Source organism: Budorcas taxicolor, chromosome Y (genome assembly GCF_023091745.1).
Source record: "Budorcas taxicolor isolate Tak-1 chromosome Y, Takin1.1, whole genome shotgun sequence".
Taxonomy (NCBI): domain Eukaryota; kingdom Metazoa; phylum Chordata; class Mammalia; order Artiodactyla; family Bovidae; genus Budorcas; species Budorcas taxicolor.
Window position 1 is genome coordinate 866,965 of NC_068936.1, and position 27,530 is coordinate 894,494.

Sequence of the window (27,530 nt, forward strand, 5' to 3'; positions counted from 1 at the left end):
GACATCTAACTAATTAAATCTAATTTGAAAATGGTACAACTTTACTATTTGAATCTCTACCTTAAAGCAATCAAAAAGATGATCAAGTTGTTCAGGAGAAAAATCCCAAGCCAACTTTGCCAGAAGGTCATGTACATTCTTTACAATGGCTTCATGTTTCCCTGCCTGGTGAAAAAAGCAAAATAACAGTATTTATTTATGATATAAATAAAATCAAACTCATATCACACAAATCTGAACAGAAACAGGAAATAACCTCTATTGCGTCAACCTCTATTAGTTGGTAAAATATTTCTACCTGCTTAATCTAGAGATATAAATTAAATTCCAAATACTCTTTAAAGATGCCATTTATATAAACGAATTTTATACTCAATTTCTTGATATAGGTAGTAATAAGCTCCAGAATTCATAGGCAAGTTTATGACAGAATTTTTCAAAATAAAATTAAGAAAAAATAAGGCAAAATAATGGGAGTCTTTCAAAATTGAAACTTAAGTGCTCAACAATTGCAAATGAACATTTCGTTGGGTTCTCTTTAAAATAAACTTTGTAATCCAGAGCTTACTAGTACTTACCACATGACCAATCAAGAACACTTGTCATGAGGTAACTGAATTATACATTAATAATTCAGAAACCAAAAATGTATTTATCTCATGGAAATAATTCAGAAACCAAAAATGTATTTATCCTCATGGAAAGTTTAAATGTTCCAGGAATTTCCTGGTGGTTCAGTGGTTAAGAATCCACTTATCAATTTAGATTCAATTCCTAATTCAGGAAGATCCCAATGCCACGGGGCAATTAAGCCTGTGGGGCCACAATTACTGGCACCACATGCTGCAACTACTGAAGCCCATGTGCCTAGAGCCTGTGCTCCACAAGAAGAGAAGCCACTGCAATGAGAAACCCACTCACAGCAACAAGAGAATAGCCTCCAATCTCAGAAACTAGAGAAAGTCTGCACAGCAAAGAAGACCCAGTGCAGCCAAAAAAAAAAAAAGAAAACGTTTTAATGTTCTATTATAATCATGTTTTTATAAGTAACATAGTAATACTACTCTTGTAACATTTTTTTCTTTACATAATTCAGAGAAAAATGTGAAATCTGTAACTTATAAACCTCACAGAAGATATAATTGTTGTAAATCTATACATTATATATAATTGTTATATAATGTACAATTACACCCTTTATGAGAGGGTGTCATAATGGTAGAAATTTACTTTTTAAATATTATTGGCTAAAAAAATTCTTTTAATTTTCAATAAAAATATTCTTGGCAAGATTTCTGTTTATATCAAGAAACTCACATACCATTACATAATGAGTACCACAAAATACTTAATTTTTAGTATTCTGCTTATAAAAAATGATACAGCATCTTAAATTCCTTACCTGTGCTGCCCAGATATTATCAAGATCTTGTAACGTAAGAGCTTTTTCTTTAATCACAAAACGAAGAATCTTCTCTAGCTTTTCTACATACTGAGGTTGATGAAGACTATCTCGCAAGACTATGGATAAGATATTGTTCTGCTGTATCCATTCCTAAATATAATACAAAATTTTATTTCAACACAGGAAGAAGCATTTTTTAAAAAGCGAAATAGGGAAAGAGAATTGGAAAAGGTGATCAAAAGGTATAAACTTACAGTTGTTAGATAAATAACTACTGGGGATATAATGGACAACAGTGATGATGACTAGAGTTAACACCACTGTAGAGTTTACTTTAAAGTTAAGAAATCAGATCATATGTCTCATCAAAAGGACAAAAAACTTTTCTTTAAGCAACAGTGGATGCCAACTAAATTTGTTATAGCCACTTGATAATATGTTAAGAAAGTCATTATACAGTATACAGTTAACTTACATACAGTGCCATGTGTCAGAAGAGTGTGTTCATTATTAAAGGACAGAAACAGCAAGGACCTAACAGAAGCAGAAGAGATTAAGAAAACGTACAGTAACCCTTACAGGAGTGATGTTCTGCACCCTGAAGCTGCCAGTGTAAATGGGGCTATGTATGCCAGCCTCCCACCACCCTATGTCTCTCTATTAAGTAACTTGATTCTGGATTAGACAAATAAAGTTGTTATCCATTTTAAAAAAAATAAAAGAGGTGGCAAGAATACACAGAAGAACTATACAAAACAGATCGTCATGACCCAGATAACCACAATAACGTGGTCATTCACCTGGAGTCAGACTTCCTAGAGTGAAGTCAAGTGGGCCTCAGGAAATTACTATGAACAAAGCTAGTGGAAGTGATGGAATATCAGCTGAGCTATTTCAAACCCTGTAAGATCATGCTGTTAAAGGGCTGCACACAATACACCAGCAAATTTGGAAAACTCAGCAGTGATCACAGGGCTGGAAAAGGTCAGTAGCCAATCCCAAAGAAAGGCAATGCCAAAGAATGTACACACTACCACACAAATGCGCTCAATTCAACACCACCAACGTAATGAGCAAAATCCTTCAAGCTACACTTCACCAGTATGTGAACTGAGAACTTCGAGGTTTACAAGCTGGATTTCGAAAAGGAAGAAGAATCACATATCAAACTGCTAACATCCACTGAATCCCAGAAAACACAAGGGAATTCCAAGAAAATATCTACTTTTGCTTCACTGACTTTATTAAATCTTTTGCTTGTGTGGAACACTAACAACTGGAAAATTCTTAGAGATGGGAATACCAGAACACCCTGCATATCTCCTGAGAAACCTGTATGCAGGGCAAGAAGTAACAGTTACAACCAGACATGAAACAACAGATTGATTCAAAAGTGGTAAAGGAGTAGGTCAAGGCTGTATACTGTCACCCTGCTTATTTAACTTATATGCAGAATACATCATAAGAAATGCCAAGCTGGATGAAACACAAGTTCAAATCAAGATTGCTGGGAGGAATATCAACAACCTCAGATACAGATGACACCACCCTAATGGCAAAAAGTAAAGAGTAACTCAAGAAACTCTTGATGAAGGTGAAATAGAAAGGGGAAAAGCTGGCTTAAAACAACATTCAAAAACCTACAATCATAGTATCCAGTCCCACTTCATAGCAAATAGATGGGGGAAAAATGGAAACAGTGACCAACTTTATTTTCTTAGGCTCCAAAAATCACTGTGGATGGAGACCACAGCAGCAAAATTAAAAGACACTTGTTTCTTGGAAGAAAAGCTATGACAAACCTACACAACATATGAAAAAGCAGAAACATCACTTTGCCAACAAAGATCCATACAAAGCTATGGTTTTTCAAGCAAGTCATGTACAGATATGAGAGTGGGACCATACAGAAGCCTGAGTGCTGAAGAACTGATGATTTCAAACTGTGGTGTTAAGAGAATTTGAGTCACTAGGAACACCAAAGAGATCAAACCAGTCAATTCTAAAATAAATCAACCTGAATACTCTTTGGAAGGACTGATGCTGAGCCTGAAGCTCCAATACCCTGGCCACCTGATGCAAAGAGCTGACTCACTAGAAAAGACACTGATGCTGGAAAGGATTGAAGGCAAAAAGGGAAGGGGACAACCGAGGATAAGATGGCTGGATGGCATCACCAACTCAATGGATATGAATTTGAGCAAACTCAGGAAAACAGTGAAGGACAGGGGAGCCTGGGGTGCTGCAGTCCATGTGGTTGAAAGAGTCGGACATGACTTAGTGACTAAATGACAGCAGTAATTTAATATTAAAATAACTCTACAGGATCCAATTTTAAACATAAGCATTCCCAGATATGTGCTAAATATACAATTATATCTCATTAATGTAATGTGTTTATTGTTATTTTAATATAAATTCATTAAAAACTATATTACATAAAAGCAGAATATCTACTTTTTTCACATACAGAAAATGTTCCTAAAAATACAAGAGAGAAAACACTTTTCAACTATCTTCGGAGAGCAATATATGTTGTATTTACAATCTGCCTTAGATTATTTTACAAATAAATCAAAAAGGCTACACAGCAATGACAAATTGCTCCAAAAGTTTTTGAACACTTAGTTTCTTCATTTCTCAAAAACTGGTAACAAGCCTACTCAATATTTTGCGTAGTCAATGCTCAACATCCCAAGGCAAGCAAATTGCATATAGGAATGCTGACCCCCAACACTGAATTTGAACCTGGCTCTAGGTTATATACGCTTCTCAATATAACCAAATGCCTTCAAATTACCTATTAGCAAATTTTAATTATTTCCACAAGAAAAATGAAGATTCTGTTAAGGTAGAGGTTATTCTTCACACATATACACATCCAATGCTGGCACAGAATACACATTCAAAAAATATTACTGAGTAATTTATCATTACAACTTACTAGATCCTACTCACTTAACCCAAAAACGTATCAAAGTATCTATGGTGTATCAATGTCAAGATGATGCTGAAATAGCTATTTTAAAAACAAAGTTCATAAAAATCGTGCTACCTGTCAAAATTTTATTCTTTTAATTATCATCTGCTTTTTAAAACTTCTAAATTGAACTGGCAAATTATCACCACACCAATTCATTACTAGATCTAGATTCCATATCTACCAATCCCTTCTAAAGATCACCTTTATTCACGTCATTTCAACCAACACATCAAACTATATACTTGCATCATAAGTTAGCCTACCACTCCTAACAATGAATCATTTGCTATTACTACTATAAACAAGTTTTAGTATTTAATAGTCCATATTTAAGTCAATCTCCTAATATCAGAGTTAATTTTGTTGTTGTTACTTCTAACAGTAACAGGTGGTAATTTTCCATAAGCAGATACTTATTCACAAAAGAAGCAAAGGGACTTACTGCCATTCTTTCAGCTGTCAGCCATTCTTCCTCTTCAGGATTACCATGCCGATGAGTATAATATGATACACTAGAAATCACCTTGTTAATTTCATTCAAGGCATTCATCTTCCCATTAAAAGAAGAAATTTGCAACAATCTACAAGAAAAATTTGGATTGACTATCACTGTACAAAACTAAGCAAGTAATTATTTACAGAGGAAGGTATCTTACCTGAGTATCATTTTCAACCTAAAAATTTCTAAATTTTTCACAGTTTCTTCTTGGTCTGGAATCCTTGAAGCTAAATTCTTCAGAGACTTAATAATCATTGAAAGGGCATCATTTTTAGTTTCATTCTTTGCTTCTTTCTTCAGCTCTTCATCAGTTAAATTTTCTAAAAATTGTGGAACTATTTCTATAATTGGAATAAAGTACTTTTTCACTGTATGTTGATTGAGAAACTCATAGCATTGTCCAAATGGTCTGAAATAAGAAAAAAAACATTATTTCTGAAATATCACAGACTTTTACAAAAACTTAAATCCAGAACTAATTTCAACACTTAAATTTTTTAACATTTCAAAATAAGAAAAAAGCAGAGTAGAATTTGGAAACAATTATTTTCAAGGTACTAAACTACATTTCTACAGTACAATGAATATTAATTTTTCAAAATAACTTACTTAATAAGAGCTGCAATTATCTGAACATTTAATGCTGATCCATTAATAAAACGATCATGCAAAATCTGGAACCCATTTAACATGCCAAATTTATTGATGAGATCCACAAGCCAACCCTGCAATACAAATGATTTAAGAAAAATGTTAAAAGTTACTATTAGAAATAGCTTTATTTGAAGTAAGTCATAAATAGGACATTTCAATAAAATAAATACACAGTTGTACTTTAAAAGAACACAAACTATTTCTGTGAAATATTTCTGTGAAACAGTCACAGATATATTTCAGAGATCTGTTCTGTGTATAGCTTGAGCCAGAAGCAGCACGGGTTTAATTTACAAAGTAATTCCTAATTCATGGCTGATATTTGTTCACATCCTATAGGTCTGATAAAGAGAAATTATGACTGCCAAAACACACTAATGAAACTGTCTGAAGCCAAAGAAAAGAAGATAGAAAAGAGAAAACTATAACTCTTCACACACAAGAGATCCTCACTACTTTAAGAAATCCTGTTATCAGACGCTTGCTCAACAGAATCAAATCTACAATTAGTAAGGATATTAAATGTATGAGGCCAACATTAGTGTGACACCAAAGCTAAGCAAAGACTGTAAGGAAACTGCCCTCAATGATATACTAGCAATCAAATTTATCATCATATTAAATGTATGACATACACAAACCAGGTCAATGCAAACAAAAAATCCACAATCATGCAGAAAGTTAATTAGACAAAATCCAACACCTCATCATGACAAAAACACTCAACAAAATAAAAACACAAGGAAACTGCCTCAGCATAACAAGGGCCAAATAAAAACCCAGAGTAAAGATGAAACTCAATGGTGAAATACTGAAAGCTTTTCCTCCAAGTTCAGGAACGAACAGGGATGTTGGTTTACATTAATCTGTTCAACATATCACTGAAGTCCTAGCCATAGACATTAAGCAAGAAAAAGAAATGAGGGACATCCAAAGTTACTAAGAAAACAGTGAAACTAACTCTACATAGAGACTGCATGTCATTTTATAGGGATTCTGTACCGTTATGCATTAATTTGATACTCTATTTTAATGAGCATGACAGTGTACATATGCACACTAAAGGTATGTCCTGCAGTTTCTAATGCTAATGTCTTCCATATATTTAAACATTAATTAAAATAAATATAGTCAAATAGCCTTTGAGACAGTGAAAGGCCATTAAGGTAATGCTTTAGCCACCAAGACATGAGAACAGACATATATAAAAGTCCCTAAGAGCCAACTTCCCTCACCAGGTCTACTGGTTCTGTGCTTTTGCCTGTTTTTCTTATCTCTGCTGCTGCTGCTGCTAAGTCGCTTCAGTCGTGTCTGACTCTGTGAGACCCCGTAGACCACAGCCCACCAGGCTCCCCCGTCCCTGGGAATCTCCAGGCAAGAACACTGGAGCTGGCTGCCATTTCCTTCTCCAGTGCATGAAAGTGAAAAGTGCAAATGAAGTCACTCAGTCTTGCCCAACTTTGCAACCCCATGGACTGCAGCCTACCAGGCTCCTCCATCCATGGGATTTTCCAGGCAAGAGTACTGGAGTGGGCTGCCATTGCCTTCTCCATTTCTTATCTCTACTGACATATAATTAACTCCTGTTTTTTCCCACCCTGTCTCCTTGAAACTGGTTATAATTTGGGTTAATATAAAGGAAATGATATATTCCCTATAAAATAAGGACAAATTAAAAAATTATTTACTTGACTTAAAAGTGTAAATTCATTAAAAACTATATTACATAAAAGCAGAAAATCTACTTTTTTCACATACAGAAAATGTTCCTAAAAATACAAGAGAGAAAACACTTTTCAACTATCTTTGAAGAGCAGTAAATGTTGTATTTACAATCTGCCTTAGATTATTTTACAAATAAATCAAAAAGGCTACACAGCAATGACAAATTGCTCCAAAAGTTTTTGAACATTTAGTTTCTTCATCTCTCAAAAACTGGTAACAAGCCTACTCAATATTTTGCATAGTCAATGCTCAACATTTTCTAAGCAACTGAATGCATTAAAAAAAAATGTATGAAAGCAAAATAATACAACCCAGAAAATCAGTGTTAACAGTCTTTACATGAATTTTTTCTATTGCTAAATATATTAGGTACAAAATATGTACAGTAAGTACAAACAAGGTAATGGTTAATGTTCATTATTTATAGTAGTTACTTATGTTCTCTAAAGCAGAAAGCACTGAACCACTGCTATGAGGGGAAACAGATTAGATTCCTATGAGCATCTTCATCAACAAATAAATACAAATTAAGCTTTGTTCAAGCATAAAATTACATTTAGTACGATGCTCATGAGTTCAACAGTAATAACTCAGTAATTCACATTAAATAATTTGTCTTTAATCAGAAACCTACATAAAACAAAACTGAGGAGATTAATGCCACTGGAGTTCTAAGATAAAACAGAAAAATTTTAATATTTAATTTTGAAATTAACAAACCAACACACTTTTGGTGATCGAGGATCTGAGCAATGAGCAAATAATTCATCTTCAGGTGACTGAGCACTTGTGGAAACTGATTCACAAGGACGTGTACCGTTGTAGATATGAAATTTGCAATGAGGATTTAAGGCCATGGCGAGAAGTTCTAGAAGTGGAAACCAGTCTTGGGACAACTTGGCCACACAAAGTTCCACTAGGCGATGAGTATTGTTAATAATGCATCTCTGTTTATATCGGGTGTGGAGGGATTGATTTACAAAGAGAAAACAGAAATTTCAATCAGAAAGATTAAAATCTTGTTAATGATCTCACATTTTCTACACAGATGATATGAATTTTAGTTAATTTTAAAAATACTGAGATCAAACTAACATATCAGTACAATAAATTCATAGTTATTTACTTCATAATTGTATTTTACCCATTTCAAAAGCTATTTCAGAAGGGTTACAAATGCCCCAGAGGTTGTCTATTTCTGCTGCATGTGCACAGGAAACAATTTATACTTTTCTTTTTTTGGAGTTCATACTCTATATATAGTCAGTAATTCCAAAATCCAAATATTTAAAGTCATGTAAATTAACAGATATAAAGACATGTAATCTAAGTCTCAATTAAAAAGTCAGAGATCATTTCCAAAATGTAACTTCTATAACTAAAAATTTACATGTCAAATCAGAAAATGTAAGGATTTATAATTATGCCACAATCATTTCTGCAAAATTGTCGAAGTTCTGCTTTCTACATTGAAGTTCACAAAAATTATGTTTACTTCACAACTTTTGATTAATTCCATTTCAAAAATGCACAGAGGTTTGGACTAATTATAATCACAGTGCTTCAATGCTTCTACTAAGATGCAAACCTTTAACACTTTCAAAATCTGTGGAATACAAAGGTAAGTTCTTTAAAATTAACAGTAGCAGGAATTACTTTTGTTCTAGACTGAAGATACTGCCTTAAGAATTTGTGTTTCCTGATGCCAGTCACTTCAACACATGACCAATCTGAAAATAATTCGAATTTCTTTTGAATTGTTTTATTAAAAGTGAATTTGAATTCAAATCACAAACTTACAGGAGTACTGCTGCTGCTGCTAAGTCACTTCAGTCGTGTCCGACTCTGTGTGACCCCACAGACAGCAGCCCAGCAGGCTCCCCCGTCCCTGGGATTCTCCAGGCAAGAATACTGGAGAGGGTACTAGTTATTCAAATTTCCAGTGAAGACTTTCTTTCTCTCTACTAAGTGCAAAGGTCAAATTGTGCAAGACACCATGACTGTCACTTCTGCTATAGTTTATCAGCTACATATGCAATGAAATCTCACACACCATTTGCTATCCAAGTATACTGGCGGGTCTCTTATTATATTCCCCATCTGGAGTATTTTTCATTCTTACTAGTACATAAATTGAAGGACTCTTTTCCAATCAACCAACAGAGTTGATGAAATACAGTACTTGCATAAAGTCACAGGCACAGGGGTTCCAGGTAACACACGAAACCAAGTTTTCATAACTCAATATGTCAAGCTCATTCTTAAAGACCTTTAAGGGTATTAAATTTATCAGTAGACCTGATACATTATTCAGTTATGTTTTCCAGAGAAAAACCCACAAGGACCACCATGTAAATAAGACCTCAGTCTCCAGTGTAAAGGATGAGACTCACATGAATTTCAAACTTCCAGCCACTCACTGCTTCATCCATAAGAATTTTAGTGAAAGATATTGTTAGCCCATCTCGGAAAAAACGTTGACATGCCTCACTTTTAACATCGAGACCTAAGAAAAGGTGAAAAATTAAACTAAGCATGACACAAAGTAAAAATTTCTCGGCCAATACATCATTAAAAATAAACTGTTACAAACTATTTTAGTTTCAAATGAAAAACAGTATTGTAGCTTTTGAAATAAGATACTGAATTACTGAAAGAGGTTAAAAGATAACTTATTTACACTAAAAACATGCAACTGAAAAAAAAAAGTATTAATAAACTCAATAAACTTCAGAAACACTGAGCTATATTAAACTACATCAAATTAATGAATGTAAAACTACATCAAATTAATCAAAGTGCTCTGAAATACAATACTATACTTTGTTAAAACAAAGAACAGTTACTAGGGAGATAAGGTATACAAACCACTCCATTCACTTCCTGAAAATATAGCTCAGAACTTTTAAACAGTAATAATTTAAAATTTTCATTTGGCTGTAAACTATCTGTTTATAATCAAATTGAAAAGGTGAATCCTGTCTTGTACTTCTAATTTAGTTCTTTTGCATTCTAAAATCAAAAGCATCTTCACGTGATTTAACAGAACAAACTTACAGCCTCTATCACCAAAATAAGCATCTTCATGTGATTTAACAGAACAAACTTACATGCTTCCATCACCAAAATAAGACTTGTAATTTTTCACAACCCAGAAATACTGAATTAACACAATAAAGTATACTGCAGTTTGATTACTTATTGATAAATTAATGTCAGCTAAACCAGGATTTCCCACAAAAATGTAGACTTCACTTCACAGTAACTATGATCCCAGAAAAAAAGAGAAGAAAAAAATGAATGCTATTAAACAAAATAGCATTTCCAGTTTTTATTTATTTAATATTGCTAGGATCTAGAACAAATAAGCCCTTCAATAAATAAATACAGTGCGAACTAACCACACTGTTGAGAAAAAATGAGAAACATTTTTTATACGGTAATATGTTTTCACAGACATTAGAGTATGTTTGTACAATCTTAAAACAAAAAAGCATGTATTAAATGTTTAGGATAGCTGCTGTGAAGATAAAATTATCACTTCTGTCATGGAGTCAGAAAGATTTCCCAAGGTACCACAGATGTTAAAAATAGGCCTAAAAACATACTTCGTAAATATATCTCTGAATAGTTGATTTCAAATCTTCATTGGATGACCCAGAAAACATAATGATACTATATTTTGTTTTAGCCTTAAAGGCTGTAACTAAGTAAAATATATAAGAACTCATCTGCTACAAGAACTCAGTTATTGTTTTTGAGCAAAGTCATTGAAAAATAATGAATTGCAACAGAAAATTTTTGTATCTGGGTTAAGAGATTTTGCCAATTGCTTTAAAACAAACACATACACACTTAGGCAATCTTTATTTCTCAAGAGCTTTTTTCTTTCTCAGAAAAAACCTTTGTGTTTAAACAAAAGTCAAATATATTATCTTGACAGTTTATTACAAAGATAACAGATGGGGTTACCATTAGCATTTCCATTGCTTTCACAGGCTTTTTTACTAAATGACTCAAAATGCAAAGTAAAATAAACTTTACTGAATTTATTTGCAAATTTAATGTATTTCTCAAACATTAATGGCTTAGGTACAAAACAAAGTCCACAAAAATAACTGAAGTCACATGGCCTTATAGTACTTTTAAATTATAAAATATACTATAACATTATGCTCTTCCACAGGCTTCCCTGGTTGCTAAACTCGTAAAGAATCTGCCTGCAGTGCAAGAGACCCTGCTTCAATTCCTGGATCAGAAAAATCCCCTGGAGAAGGGATAGACTACTCAATCCAGTACTTTTGGGATTCCCTGCTGGCTCAGATGGTAAAAAATCCACCTGCAATGTGGGAGACCTGGGTTGGGAAGATTCCCTGGAAGATAGCATGGCTATACAATCCACTCCAGTATTCTTTCCTGGAGAATCCCCATGGACAAACGAGCCTGGAGGGCTACAGTCCATAGGGCTGCAAACAGTCGGACATGACTGAGCAACTCAGCAAACCCACGTGCTAGAAAATGTTTCTGACTTTCGAGTGACAACCACTTTAAAAATATGGGGGGGGGGGGGGGGGGAAGATCCTATCTTTAAAAATATGAATAATCACAAAATTCTGCATTCAATTCTAAAGGTCTTAAGGTCCTTATAGCTTGTCCAAATGTTTCCATGAATGATTGCTGTAACTTTAATAGCTATAAGTTCTACTGGAAAGTTTAGTCTAGTGTAATCTAGAATTTTATAACTGAGAAAAGCAAAGCCATCAAAAACAATGTGAAAATATGTATAATAGCATGCATAATGAAAAATACCATAAAATACAAACTCACCTTTTTTACTAAGATCAATAGCAGCTTCTAAAAGCACTTCTAATTCCCCTTTCGGCAAAACTGGAACCACCCAACGAGGTCTAAAAATTAATACAGAACTTTAAAATGCTCCAGTTGTTGAGCACAAATAAAATATCATAAAGAACTTTAATGATATTTAAAATCACAAATAAGTTTAATTTGTCTGCTGCAACTGCTTTACTAGCAAAAAGTTTTAAAACTCTGACTGTATTATATAGTCACCATACAATTTAAAAGAGTTTGGCAAGTTACATGCTTAGTGCTACAAATACAATTTTTTAAAGCACTATCAAAATTCAGACATAACATTAAGAAAGAATTCATTTAATAACTTTCACAGATGACAAAAACTAAAAATACTTATTAATTAATTATATAATCATTATTATAGTAAATAAGAAAAAGGGTTGCTTTGTGGTTCAGGTTTACTAGTAAGAAGAAACAGTCTGACAATCTTTTTCTTTTGTGCCTTCTTCACAACAAAAGAAACGAGGCAAAAGAAATGAGAAAGAAATATGGCTGGTTTCTCAATTCACATCAACAGAAAATTTATCAACCCTTCCTGAAGATTATGTCAATTTTATCTTCTCCAAGACTTCACACTGTAAGTACACTTCAACATCAAAGCAATTATGCAAATACCATCGTATCCAGCTAGGTTTCTCAACTATCAAAAAAGCTCAGTCATCCAGGAATGTATCTACTACTAACTCACTACTCCTAAAGCAGGGGTCCCTCCGCTACATACAGAGGTGAGCAGTGGGTGAGAATGAAGCTTCATTCATACTTAAGGCCCCCTCTATAAGTCACATTGCTGCCTGAGCTCCACTTCCTATTATATCAGCACTGGCAGGAAATTCTCATAGGAACTTGAACTCTACTGTGAATTGCACATTCAAAGGATCAAGGTTGCAAGCTCTTTAGGAGAACCTAATGCCTGATGATCTGAGTCTGAGCTGAGGTGGGCTGGGGAATGGCTGCAAATACTAATTATTAGCTGAGAGATCTGACTGCACAGAGACCATGATACGTCAACTGCTTGCAGACTCATATCAAAACCCCATTAGCAAGTGGCAAGTGACAATGGGGTGGCAGGCTTTAAGTTAGAATCCCACACTTGTTTTAGTCCACATGTGACCTCCCATTATTTTAGCTACCACTTCCAGCCCTGCCTCTTTCTCGGGAGACACCTGTGCACCATGCACCTGTCTCGGTTGCACTTTTCATAAGACCACAAGCTAACCTAGACACAGTGAGTAAAAAATAAATGTCTCTGGAGAGCTTCTTTGAAAGGAGTGAAGACCCAATGATGAGACAGCAGAAAACTGGGGAAACACAGGGGAAATAGCAAGAGTCCTTCTTAAATTACATGTTCATTGCAACAGGTGATTCACATTCTCCAAGCCCACTATGTATAATATGTGGCAACAAGCTATCCATCAAAGTAATGAGATCTTCACTAGATGGAGACCAAGCAACCTGCATTAGAAGACAAGCTGCTGGAATTTTTCAGAAGTAAAAAAAGGTGAACAAAGAACAAAAGCAACTACTGAAGGCCACCACTTCACTGAATGTGTCTGCACTGAGAGCATCATTCTTATTGGCTAACTGCATTGCTAAAGCTTAGAAGCCCTTTACTGTTGGTGAGCGGCTGATCCCGCCTGGTGCTAAAGACACAGTTCAAAATGTGCCAAAAGTTCCTCTCTTGGGTAGCACCATAACTAGAAAAATTGATGAAATAGCAGAGGATACTGAGGTACAACAGATAGGATTAATGAGTCACTATGGTACACAATCTAGGTTGACAAGTCTTCCTTTGTTGACAACAAGACAATAGGATATGTTGTGTACACTTTTGCTACCGGCCAACGGTACAGCTTTTTTGACTATGTATCAGGAAAATGTAATGGGTCACTTTGTATTGGTATATGCACAGACAGAGCAGCTGCCATGACTGGTCTGCTTTCTGGTTTCACTACTTGTGTCAAAGAGGTCACTTCTGACTGTGTCTACACAGGGTCATCGTAGAGAAATGCTGGGTACCTGAAAAATGTCACCTGAACATAAAGTTACACAGGATGTGATTAAAATAATCAACTGCACTGAACATGCCCTAACGCAAACCTGTTGACACAGCTATGTTAGGAGATCAATGCAAAGCACGTATCTCCTGTCTTATACAGAGACATGACATTGCTTTCTAAAGGCAGGTCACTAGCCAGTGTTTTTCAGTTATGAGCGCCACTCCAGTGATTTCTTTTTAGAAAACTGTCACCCCTGGCAGCATATTTTTGTGACATAGAATGGGTCATAAAACCTGTTCACTTCTGTGACATGTTGAATCTGCTCAATGAACTCATTCTGTCACTTCAGCTGTGCTCAAGTTGGCAGATAAAGTAGCTGCGTTAAAAACAGACTAGAATCATGGCAACGAGTGAACACTGGAAGTTTTGACACACTTCTAACATTAGCAGACATTTTGAAAGAGACTGAGACAGGGACTTCTTTATCCCAGCTAGCGCATGATCTGGAGAAGGCAATGGCACCCCACTCCAGTACTCTTGCCTGGAAAATCCCATTGACGGAAGAGCCTGGTAGGCTGCAGTCCAAGGGGTCGCTAAGAGTCGGACACAACAGAGAGATTTCACTTTCGCTTTTCACTTTCATGCACTGGAGAAGGAAATGACAACCCACTCCAGTGTTCTTGCCTGGAGAATCCCAGGGATGGGGGAGCCCAGTGGGCTGCTGTCTATGGAGTCACACACAGTCGGACACGACTGACGCGACTTAGCAGCAGCAGCAGCAGCAGTGCCTGACGTCAGCTTTCAAAGGAGTCTGAGTATTACTTTCCAACCACAAAAGACTCACAGCTGGGAAGGAATGGACCAACACCCATCTGTGAAGAAGCCAGGTGAATCAACTTTGTCATGCTAGAGGCAGATCAACAACCTGAGATCACAAATGACAGCGGCCTTTAAATTATTTTTGAGACAACTTCAAATCTCCATACATTCTGAATTAAAGTCAAGGTGGAATATACTGAGATTTTCACAAAAGTACCAAAAAGCCTGCCTCCATTTCCAACAGCCTTTCTTTTTCTACAGCGAGAGCAACCAAAACAAACAAAATATGGAGTAAACTGGACATAAGCAAGACACTTCAGGTGTCACCGTCTCCCATCATCCCCAGATGGGACTGTGTAATTGCAGGAAAACAAGCTCGGGGTTCCCACTGATACTGTATTATGGTGAGTTGTATAATTATTTCATTATATATTCCAATGTAATAATAGAACTGCCCAATAAATGCAACATGCTTGAATTGTCTCAAGAAGATCCTATTTTCAAGCAAACTGCATTCAATATCCTGTGAAAAACTATAATGGAAAAGAAGATGAAAAATATGTATGTACAATGGACTTGTTTTGCAGTAAAGAAGCAATTAACACAACAATGTAAATCAATTATGCCTCAATAAAATAAATTTTAAAAAACCTAAACAAACAAAAAACCCTCAAAAAAAACCAAAAAGCAACTCCCCCCCAAAACAGTGACCTTACCGGTTGATCATGTCATCCAACTTTGCCAGGTCAGCATGAGGAAATGCAGGTTCCTCATCTTCATGTTGAGGTGGAGCATCACCTTGACCTTGTTCATCTGGAGGAGTTGCTGGGGAATTCTCATTGGAAGAATCAGGTGATGAGGTCTTAAAATGAAATATTATAGATAAAATTTTTATAGTATGTGTACAATATTTAGCAGTTCAGATGCCAACACAGGTTAGATGAAAAATACATATGTTTTAATTGTCAATATATATCTGTAAATACTTGATAAAATGAAGATCACATTGCTTTTCTTTTCCTGTCAATCTATGAGAATTTTTCCATATAATTAATAATCTTATAATAAGAGTGAATTAATGGCTATATAATACTACATGAATTATCTTGATGAGAATTACAGAACGTAAGTTCTGTAACATTTGCTGCCAAACAGTATAATCACACTGAGCCTTCTTAATTACAAATCTTTATACAAAACTGGAAAAGAGACAGAAACTTCTGAGACTACAAGACAGACGTCATCATGACTTCCTCCTCCTCCTCTCTTAGAGCAATCTCTCAGTTAAAAGTTACATACCAGGTCCTAAAGACTCTTAATCACACATCTTGAAGACACTGTGCACAGGTGCAAAGGACTGTGTTAAGAAACTGAGGCCTCCAGCCAAGAGACATCTGAGAAAGCCACGTGGAAAGGAAGTCCCCAAACCCAGTCAAATATTCAGAATAATGTAATCCAAGGTGAAAAACTGACCAAAACCACAAGATAATATGACAGAAACATTTAGTTAATTCATTCCCAAAATCTTCATGCACCAAAACTATGACAAAATGGGTGTTTGTTATTCCAAATTACAAAAAAAGAAAGGACAGAACTTAGCCAAAAGGCTACATAAAATATAGATGCTTAAAAGCAAGAACCCAAATAGAAAGAATTATAGGAAAAGACTTTTGCTTTACGATACAACTAGTAAGGAGTTTGTAAGCTGTTATTTCTTCTTAAACTAAAAGAGCTGAACACTGCTATACATTTGAAACTAACACACTATTGCAGATTTACTATACTTCAAAAAAGTGGGAAATATTTAAAAAATAAAAGAGCTGAATAAAATGAAAACCAACAACGGTTCTCAGATTGAGCAAAGAATTAAAGGTCAAAGTGAAAATGATCAAACACAAAATGAGAAAAGAGTTAGGGGAACACTGGAAATCAAAACTGCCAGAGCAGAAAATCACAAGTATAAACCTCCATGGAAACCAAACCAGCAGTTATAGCCTTAGCTGCAGTTTCATTTTCCAAGTTTTAGTTAGCTGTAGCGAACTGCAGACTAAATCAATAAAATCAAAAATTCAAAAAATAAGTAATCAGAAGTTTTAGACTGTGAGCCACTCTGAGTAAACAGATGAAATCTCAAACCATGCTGACCCTGCCCCACCTGCCTGCGCCCTCAACAAGAGTATCATGAGTCCCTCCCAATTATGAGATTGCTTTTATAATGCAGTACTTCTGTTCAAGCAACCCTTATTTTATTTAATTATGACAACCAAGCACAAGGTAAGTGATTCTGGGAAAATTCAGAAATGTCAAAGAATGCTGCAAAGTACTTGGTTTAGGTGAAAAGTTTTAAGTTCTTGAATTAACAGGAAAAGAAAAACCATATGCTGAGATTACTAGGGCCTATGGTATGAATAAATTTTCTATTTATGTGAAATTGGGAAGAAGGAAAAAGAAGTTCAACGGAAGTCTGCTGCTGCACCTCAAACTGAAAGTTAAATCCACAGTACATAAGTACTTAGATGGAAAAGGCATCACACTGTGCAAGATATTTTGAGAGCACATTCATATGACTTATACTATTACTATTACTTATACTATTATACTATTACTGCAAAGTTCTATTTTATTATCATTTACTGTTAATCTCTTAATGTCTAACTTATAAACTAAACTCGATCACGGGTGTCAATGTTTAAGAAAAAATATAGTTATCAATGTACATAGAAATGTTACCTTCAAGTTTCAAGCATTCACTGAAGGGTCCTGGAATCTTTTCATTGGGAATAAAGTGGCCTGGGGCAGAGGGAGGTACTATTGTATTGAGATAAGAAAACCTAAATTGTAATCATTTAATTGCTAGAAGCTCAATATGGTGGTCTGAGAGTTGAAAACTCCAAGGGGTCAAAACTTAAGGGGACTCAGTACATTTCTAAGCTTTACTTCCAGAAAGTCTTATCAAGTGTTCAAAATGAAGACTGGAAAAAAATTCCCTGGTGTTCCCACTAGGATGGACAAGGTAGCCATTCTGAAATATGTTCTTCAAGCATTCTATTCTTAATAGGGCTGATCCTCAGGAACCATTGCCTAACCTACTAGTTTTTTTATTAGAATCTAACCAACTTGCAGCTTCCCTGGTAGCTCATCTGGCGAAGAATCCAGCTGTAACGCTGGAGATCTCGGTACAATTTCTAGGTTGGGAAGATCCCCTGGAGAAGGGATAGGCTACCCACTCCCGTATTCTTGGGCTTCCCTTGTGGCTCAGCTGGTAAAGAATCCACCTGCAATCCAGGAGACCTGGGTTTTAATCTTGGGTTGGGACGATCCCCTGGAGAGGGGAAAGGACACCCAACTTCAGTATTCTTGGGCTTCCCTGGTGGCTCAGAAGGTAAAGAACATCCTGCAATGTCAGAAAGAAGATCCCCTGAATCAACTTAACTTTCTCTAGTAGTTACACATGGTGGAAAAGGAAATGGCAACCCACTCCGGTACTCTTGCCTGGAAAATCCCATGGATGGAGGAGCCTGGGAGGCTACAGTCAATGGGGTCATGAAGAGTCGGACTCAACTGAGTAACTTCACTTGCACTTTTCACTTTCATGCACTGGAGAACGAAATGGCAACCCACTCCAGTGTTCTTGCCTGGAGAATCCCAGGGACGGAGAACCTGGTGGGCTGCTGTCTATGGGGTTGCACAGAGTTGGACATGACTGAAGCGACTTAACAGCAGCAGCAGCAGCAGTTACATATTATGTGAGACAATAAAGAAAGCTTGAGTGCTGAAGAATTATCTTAGCTGTTACTTGCACTAACTCATAATTTGTTCAATATAAGCAATAACATATTTAAAAATTAGATATTTGGGGAAATGAAAAAAACAGTATCAATGATATAAAGGACCACAAAGACGAGTTATGAATAATTTATTACAAGGAACTTAAAACTACCCATATAACAGTGAATGTACAGGTCAGTTACATATGTATACTGCAAACACTAAGGCAACCACTATAAAAGTTAAAAAAAGAGCTCAAAAAAAAAGATATGAATGGTATGTTAAAACAGGAGAGAAATGGGAATCATTAAAACCACAACAGGTAGAAGCAACATGGAACACAAATCTAAGGACAAGAGCAAATAATAGAAAATAATAACAAATGTGGAAGGTTTTTATCCAACTATTTCAATAATCACATTAAACCTCAAAGGTCTAAATACACTAAATAAAGGGCAAAGATTGAGTGGATCAAAAAGCAATTCAGGAACTTCCCTGCTGGGCCAGTGGTTAAGAATCTAGAACTCAAGTTCAATGTCTGGTCAGGAAATGAAGACCCCACATGCTGCAGGGCAATTAACCCTATGAGCTAAAAACTACTGAGTCTGTGCACTGCAAAGAAAGATCCCACAGAATGCAACAAACAATCCATGTGCTGTAACTAAGACCTAACAAAGGTCTGTCTAGTCAAGGCTATGGTTTTTCCTGTGGTCATGTATGGATGTGAGAGTTGGACTGTGAAGAAGGCTGAGCACCGAAGAATTGATGCTTTTGAACTGTGGTGTTGGAGAAGACTCTTGAGAGTCCCTTGGACTATAAGGAGATCCAGCCAGTCCATTCTGAAGGAGATGAGCCCTGGGATTTCTTTGGAAGGAATGATGCTAAAGCTGAAACTCCAGTACTTTGGCCACCTCATGCGAAGAGTTGACTCACTGGAAAAGGCTCTGATGCTGGGAGGGATTGGAGGCAGGAGGAGAAGGGGACGACAGAGGATGAGATGCCTGGATGGCATCACCGACTCAATGGACGTGAGTTTGAGTGAACTCTGGGAGATGGTGATGGACAGGGAGGCCTGACATGCTGCGATTCATGGGGTCACAAAGAATCAGACACAACTGAGTGACTGAACTGAACTGAATGCAGCTAAATAAATATTTTTAAAAGGAAAATTCAACTTTATGCTGCATTTGCCAAAGACAAACATAAAGTTCAAGGAAAAAAGAAAGACACAGAAACAGACCCATAGCAAGAGAATCAAGTGATCTTTGGCAAAGGGACAAAGACACAAAGATAATAACAATGGTAAAAAGAAAGGCTTACAACATATAATGTAGCAAATGAACAGCCACATGGGAAAACAAGAATTCAGAGCCTAGACTGTAACCCTCACAATTAACTAAAAATGGATCAGACTTAAATATATAACACAAAACTGTAATCCTCTCAGAAGATAAAATAACAGAAAATCTAGGTGACCTTGGGTTTGATCCTAACTTCAGATGTAATAACAAAGGCAGTTAAACAAGGTAGACTTCACTAAAATTAATGATTTTTTTCCGTGAAAGAAACTGTCAAGAGAATGAGAAGACAAGTTTCTAGGACAGGACTGGGAGAAAATATTTGCAAAATAAAGCACAGCTATCCAAAGCTTAAAAGTGAAAGAAAGTGAAAGTGAAGTCGCTTGGTCGTGTCCGACTCTGCAGCCCCACGGCCTACAGCATACCAGGCAGCTCCTCCGTCCATGCGATTTTCCAGGAAAGAGTATGGAGTGGGTTGACATTATATGTCCCATATTGTAGGCAGACGCTTTATCATCTGAGCCACCAGGGACTCCTCAAATTCAACAGTAAGAAAAAAACTTAAGGCAAAAAACTGGCAAAAGACTGAAGAAACAACTCATCAAAGAGGACTAACAAGTAATAACTACCCACTGGAAAGATGTTTAACATCACAAATCATTAAGGAATTATACACTAAAACAATGAGATACCAAAACATACACATTTGAATAGCCAATATCTGCAATCGTGACAAAACCAAATGCTAGTACAGCCTCTTATAAAATACTGTTTTACTTTTTACAAAACTAGCATATTTTTATTATATAATCTAGCAATTACACTCCTTAGTGTTTATTCAAACAAGCTGAAAAATGAATGTCCATACAAAAATCCCACTGTTGTTTAGTCATAATTTTATTTGTAACTGCCAAAACTTGGAAGCAACCAAGCTGTCCCTCAGTAAGTGAACAGACAAAATCTGTGGAACATCCAGAAAATGGAATGTTTCGCACTGATTAAAAGTTAAAAAGAGCTACTAAGCTATGAGAAGATAAAGAACTTTAAATGCATATTAAAGGGAAAGAAGTTAATCTGAAAAGATTACACACTGCATGATTCCAACTACATCACATTCTGTAAGGGGCAAAACTATAGAGGCAAGTAAAAGACCAAGTGGGCTTCCCCTGAGGATCAATGATTTAGAAAAAAAAAAAAAATTCTCCTGCCAATAAAGGAGACTTGGGTTCAGTCCCTGGGTTGGAACGATTGCCTGGAGAGGGAATGTCTACCCATTCCTGTATTCTTGCCTGGAAAATCCCATGGACAGAGAACCTGGTGGGCTACAGTTCACAGGATCACAAAGAGTTGGACATAACTTAGCAATTAAATAAACACCATCAAAACACCAAGTAGTCACCAGGGATTCAGAGAAGGGAAGGATGAAAAGGCCAAGCAGATTTTAGTGCAGTGACACTGTTTTATTATATTATACTAAGTATCTTTGGAAAACTCAGCAGTGGCCACCGGACTGGAAAAGGTCAGCTTTCATTTCAATTCCATAGAAAAGCAATGCCAAAGCATGCTCAAACTACCACAAAATTGCACTCATCTCACACGCTACTAAAGTGATGCTCAAAATTCTCCAAGCCAGGCTTCAGCAATACCTGAACCATGAACTTCCAGATGTTCAAGCTAGTTTTAGAAAAGGCAGAGGAACCAGATCAAATTGCCAACATCCGCTGGATCATCGGAAAAGCAAGAGAGTTCCAGAAAAACATCTATTTCTGCTTTATTGACTATGCCAAAGCCTTTGACTGTGTGGATTACAATAACTGTGGAAGATTCTGAAGAGATGGGCACACCAGACCACCTGACCTGCCTCTTGAGAAACCTGTATGCAGGTCCGGAAGCAACAGTTAGAACTGGACATGAACAACAGACTGGTTCCAAATGGGAAAAGCAGTACATCAAGCCTGTATAATGTCACCCTGCTTATTTCACTTATATGCAGAGTACATCATGAGAAACACTGGGCTGGAAGAAACACAAGCTGGAATCAAGACTGCCGAGAGAAATATCAATAACCTCACATATGCAGATAATACAACCCTTACTGTAGAAAGTAAAGAAAACTAAAAAACCTCTTGATGAAAGAGAAAGAGGACAGTGAAAGAGTTGGCTTAAAGCTCAACATTCAGAAAACGAAGATCATGGCATCCGGTCCCATCACTTCATGGCAAATAGACGGGGAAACAGTGGCTGACTTTATTTTTCTGGGCTTCAAAATCACTGCAGACGGTGACTACAGCCATGAAATTAAAAGACACTTACTCCTTGGAAGGAAAGTTATGACCAAGCTAGATAGCATATTAAAAAGCAAAGACATTACTTTGCCAACAAAAGTCTGTCTAGTCAAGGCTATGGTTTTTCCTGTGGTCATGTATGGATGTGAGAGTTGGACTATGAAGAAAACTAAGCACCAAAAAATTGATGCTTTGAACTGTGGTGTTGGAGAAGACTCTTGAGAGTCCCTTGGAGTGTAAAGAGATCCAACCAGTCCATTCTAAAGCAGACCAGTCCTGGATGTTCTTTGGAAGGAATGATGCTAAAGCTGAAACTCCAGTACTTTGGCCACCTCATGCGAAGAGCTGACTCACTGGGAAAGACTCCGATGCTGGGAGGGATTGGGGGCAGGAGGAAAAGGGGACGACAGAGGATGAGATGGCTCGATGGCATCACTGACTTGATGGACATGAGTGTGAGTGAACTCCAAGAGTTGGTGATGGACAGGGAGTCCTGGCGTGCTGCGATTCACGGGGTTGCAAAGAGTCGGACATGACTGAGTGACTGAACTGAAGATATCTTTGTCAAAACTGACAGAATACAGAAAAGACCAAGTGAACCACAATGTAAACTACAGAGTTTGTGATAATGATTCATCAATATAGTTTCACTGATTACAATAAATGTACCACCTTTATAAATGAAGATATTTCTGCTCAAGTCTTCCCTGACTCTAAAAGCCCATTAAAAAGTATAATCGAGAACAATTTTAAATAGTAGTACTCAGGGGAATGATGAAAGACAATAACAAAAACAATGACTGCTATTTTAAAAAGGATATAATATCCTTCCTAACAATAATCTTCCTTTCTCCTGGCAAAGTGGTACACCCATATTAATATGTGAGAGCTAGAGATAGAAGAATTATTCGAGATAAAAGGAAATCTCTACACACATAAGAGATCTAAATGTAAAGATTAATGACTCAATTACCCCCTATCATCCCAAGTCACTATTTTCAATGTGAATCCATCTTATTGGTTCAACATACATCTAGCTAAAACTGATATAACACATTAGAGGAGAATGATCAAATCACAATCCCAGGTAGACAAACAAGAGGTCTCAACTAGTGAAAAAAAAAAAAAAACCCAGCAGATTTAAAACTAAATGAAACAAGGTTAGGGCTTTCCTGGTGGCTCAGTGGTAAAGAGTCCTGTCAATGCAAGAGACAAGGTTTGATACCTGATCCAGAAAGATCCAACATGCGTCAGAGCAACTAAGCCTGTGTATCACAGCTACTGAGCCCTTGCTTTTTAGACCCAGAATATGCAACTGCTGAACTGCTGCAACTACTGAAGCACTCTAGAGTCTGTGCTCTGCAACAACAGAAGCCACCCCAATAAGAAACCCACCCACTACAACTAGATGGTAGCTTTCACTTGCTGCAAGTTGAGAAAAGCCCACAAGCCCACATACCAATGAAGATCCAACATGGCCAAAAATAAAATTTTACATATATATATAAAGAAATAAGATTATATACTGAACAGAATATATGAAACGAATACTGAGGAAATTGCATTTAACTGACATGTACAATGAATTTTAAGAGGCAGAAATTGAAATTGCCCACGCTGGGGTGGAGGGCCCCACAGGGATGTGCCTCTCACTCTCATTTGTCTCTCTCTCTGTTCTGTCTCTCTGTGACCTCACAGACCATAGCCTGTCAGGCTCCTCTGTCCATGGGATTTTCCAGGCAAGAATACTGGAATGGGTGCTATTTCTTACTAAAGGGGATCTTTAGCAACATTTCAACCCTCAATAAATTTCCATATGAGACACCAGAGAACAGACTCTCTACTCACAAAGGAATAATTTACAACCAATACAAGAAGTTACCCAGAAAATCTCTAACTGCTTGCAAATGAAGCATCATGTTTATGCAGTATTCTTTACAAACAAACATCACCACACAAATTTTAAAACATTAACTAAATAACGTAAATGCAAACAGACATCAAAAGTCATGGGATATGGTGTAGCAAAAATTTATAGGATAAAATACATGTCTTAGAAAACAGAAAAACTGAAATAAAAGTGGAACAATCACCTTTTTCTAAACTAGAAAGTTCACTTACCTAAACTAGAAAATGAACAACAAATTAAACCGTAAGAAAGCAAAAGGAATAACTATGAAAATTTAAAAACAGATACATGGGAGGAGAAAAATGAAAGCCAATACTTTTGCGAAACTCTTTTGCAAACTTCAATGAAATGCATTACCCTCTTAACACAATAAATTCAAGTTACCAATATTAGTTATCAGAATCAAAGAATTACTGTTAATGAATGTTTTAATATATTCATCATATGCAAATTCTTCCAGAAACAGGGGAAAAAAAGATTTTGTCAGCCAGCACAAAACTCTGATACTAAAATCTGTATTAAACTCTTTACTAATATTATTTCATCTATGGTTATTTTAAAAATATGGAACCTGAACATTAAACATTCTATTACTTAGTCAGAGGTATAAGGTAAACATGAGTACAAAGATGAGACATGAACATAAACAGCTGACTTGAGTCAATGTTGATAACTAAAGGAGAAATGACTGATTTTACACTTTTGCCCTCACAATCATACAAAGCCTTATGTTAAAATGGTACATTCTCAAGCATATGTAGGTTTCCTGTTACTAAAAGCCTCAGTGACTTACTTTAACTATAACTTAAAATGAAAATAGTTTTTTATGATTACTTAACAAATTACTCAGAATATCTGTCATTGTTTACTAATTCGAAGCACCCAAAACAATACAGCCTTCATGTCCTACCTGATTATGGAAGGGGGGCTGAGACTGTCCATCAGGAGCCTGGCCCTGGCTGTCATTCCCTCCTACCGGAGAGCCACGAGTAGTGGCTGTCATACTCAAAACAGAAAAGATTTTTGCTATTTTGTCTGTTTATTTAGTTGTTGTAAGAGAAGAAATTACAGTTCACTTATAGGAGACGAAGCACCAGGATATATCAGCCTTAAATATCTCCAATTCAAGGACAGACCATTCTTGCAGAGACCATTTCACTACCTAAAAGTAGAGGGAACAAAGGGTATATTTGTTTAAAATATTTAAAAAATAAATAATGAACTATTCTAAGTTTAACATATATATTGTTAACATCACCAACCTCTACAATCAATAACAGATGGCTGTAAAATTGAGAGACAGAAGTAAAACATAAACTTTTATAAATATTCAATAAATTTATATAAAGGCTTTATATATAATATTCCAGAAAAAATGCAAAGTTCTTAGTTAATATTTTTTACTTACAAAAGAATCTAGAGAATGATCAGTTTTTGCCTTAAACATACTGCAAAAATATATATACTTAAAGGTATACTACTCTTAAGTAAATAAAATAAAAAGCCAAGTTAACAGAGAATGTAAAGGTAGTAGACCAAGAAAATTAATTTAAAAAACACCAGAAGTACTCATAGAGATTACATAAACAAACATATACATACATATTTCCACAAGGTCACTGGAAGATCAGAATCTTTCACCTAATGTCTTTCAATACTCAGACATTCTCATTCAAATTTTATACTATATGGATCATTTTTTAAACTTGGGAGAAATTATATCATCTTTTGAGAACTACTGCTAACAAAAATTAAATAATTTTTTCTTACATCTCAAAAAAAATGAATTCTCATTTAAACAGCTGTTTAATTCTAACATTCTCTTTCTTCTAGCCTTCTTTACGTGGACTTCTGATCCCACTGAATATGCACCACATGTAAAAGGGCCTTGATCTAAGATTCAGCTCCTCCATTTCTTTCTGGATCCATTTTTCTTGGTCAAAAATATGCTTAAATCTCCCCTCCTGAAAATCACAAAGATCTGTCCTTTTGCACAAATTCTTGAAAAGATGTAGTGTGATTCTGGTTTTTCTTCATGTGGTCTGTGTTGAAAATTATTTTTAAGGCTACACACTTAAGGAAGTGTTGTGGCTGGCTCTGAAAAGAAACCAGTTTGTGTAAAGCTGCAATCAAAATTTTATGTGTGAGTGTTTGGGGGAGGACAATAGAGATACCTGTTCCAGAACCAAGCCCCCACTTAGCTTTCCATAACTCTTCAGGTTACACAGACTTTGTGACACCAAAGAAACACAAAGGTCTAAGAAATTAAGTAATTTAATCAAAGCACAGCTAAGAAGTTCGTGGAAAAGAACAGAGCACAGGTAAAACACAGGTAATAAAATATACAATCCTAGAATTAATCCTATTTCTCTTTAAAACAATACGATTTCCTGACATGGGGAGGGGGTCCTACATTTAGAAATGGTAATGATAACCCTGTATGCGAGACAGCAAAAGAGACACAGATATATAGAACAGGCTTTTGGACTCTGTGGGAGAGGGAAAGGGTGGGATGATTTAGGAGAATGGCACTGAAACATGTATAATATCATATATGAAAGAATCGCCAGTCCAGGTTCAATGCATGATACTGGATGCTTGGGGCTAGTGCACTGGGATGACCCAGAGGGATGGTTCGGGAAGGGAGGAGGGAGAGGGGTTCAGGATGGGGAACACATGTATACCTGTGGTGATTCATGTTAATGTATGGCAAAACCAATACAATATTATTAACCTCCAATTAAAATAAATTTTAAAAATAAATTAAAAAATTTTTTTCTTCACACACTTTTCCCTTGCTTTGTATTTTCTTTGACATTTGAGGTTATTTGAACTAAAGCATCTTAAAACTGTATTACTGTCATTTTATATCTGCCCATATCCTTCTATCTAGAGACACATCTTAAGTAACCTAGCAAAAGGAGTAAGTCATTCAATAAGTCATTGATAACAAAAGAGTAATCAATCAGTGCAAAGGGAAACAAAGCGGCAATGCAATTTCCCTCCCCTCAAATAAAATACCTTTCTCCCAGATCATAACTATTATTTCTTGCAAAGTCTCAGTGTTTTGTCCAAGCAGCAATTCAGCACTACAAAGACACTATATCCTAAAATACTAAAGAGCAATTTAGAAATTATTCAAATCACTTAAAATGAATTCAGCAATGTTAGATTTCCTTTAGATCACAGCATTTTTCCTCATATTCAAACTTCAGTATTTCAACATATTTTCAGGACTAGAAAAGTATCACTTTAGTTATAAGTCCATACTAGAAGAGCGACATCAGCAAGAGGGCAGCTACAGGCACTGGTT

The 27,530-nt window shown here is 36.0% G+C and overlaps 1 protein-coding gene across 1 annotated transcript in view; it reads right to left on the bottom strand.

Moving 5' to 3' along the window:
- LOC128071012 (probable ubiquitin carboxyl-terminal hydrolase FAF-X) overlaps window positions 1–25,220 on the bottom strand; it is a 113,834-nt gene extending 88,614 nt beyond the window's left edge. The window contains exons 1-10 of the mRNA XM_052664008.1: window positions 25,128–25,220; window positions 15,674–15,819; window positions 12,094–12,173; window positions 9,660–9,772; window positions 7,995–8,213; window positions 5,497–5,612; window positions 5,045–5,296; window positions 4,831–4,969; window positions 1,403–1,555; window positions 61–165 (exon numbers count right to left, since the gene is read on the bottom strand). Of these exons, the coding sequence (XP_052519968.1) occupies window positions 61–165; window positions 1,403–1,555; window positions 4,831–4,969; window positions 5,045–5,296; window positions 5,497–5,612; window positions 7,995–8,213; window positions 9,660–9,772; window positions 12,094–12,173; window positions 15,674–15,819; window positions 25,128–25,220 (1,416 nt within the window). The remainder of the gene's footprint in view (window positions 1–60; window positions 166–1,402; window positions 1,556–4,830; window positions 4,970–5,044; window positions 5,297–5,496; window positions 5,613–7,994; window positions 8,214–9,659; window positions 9,773–12,093; window positions 12,174–15,673; window positions 15,820–25,127) is intronic.
- Window positions 25,221–27,530: the final 2,310 nt, after the last annotated feature.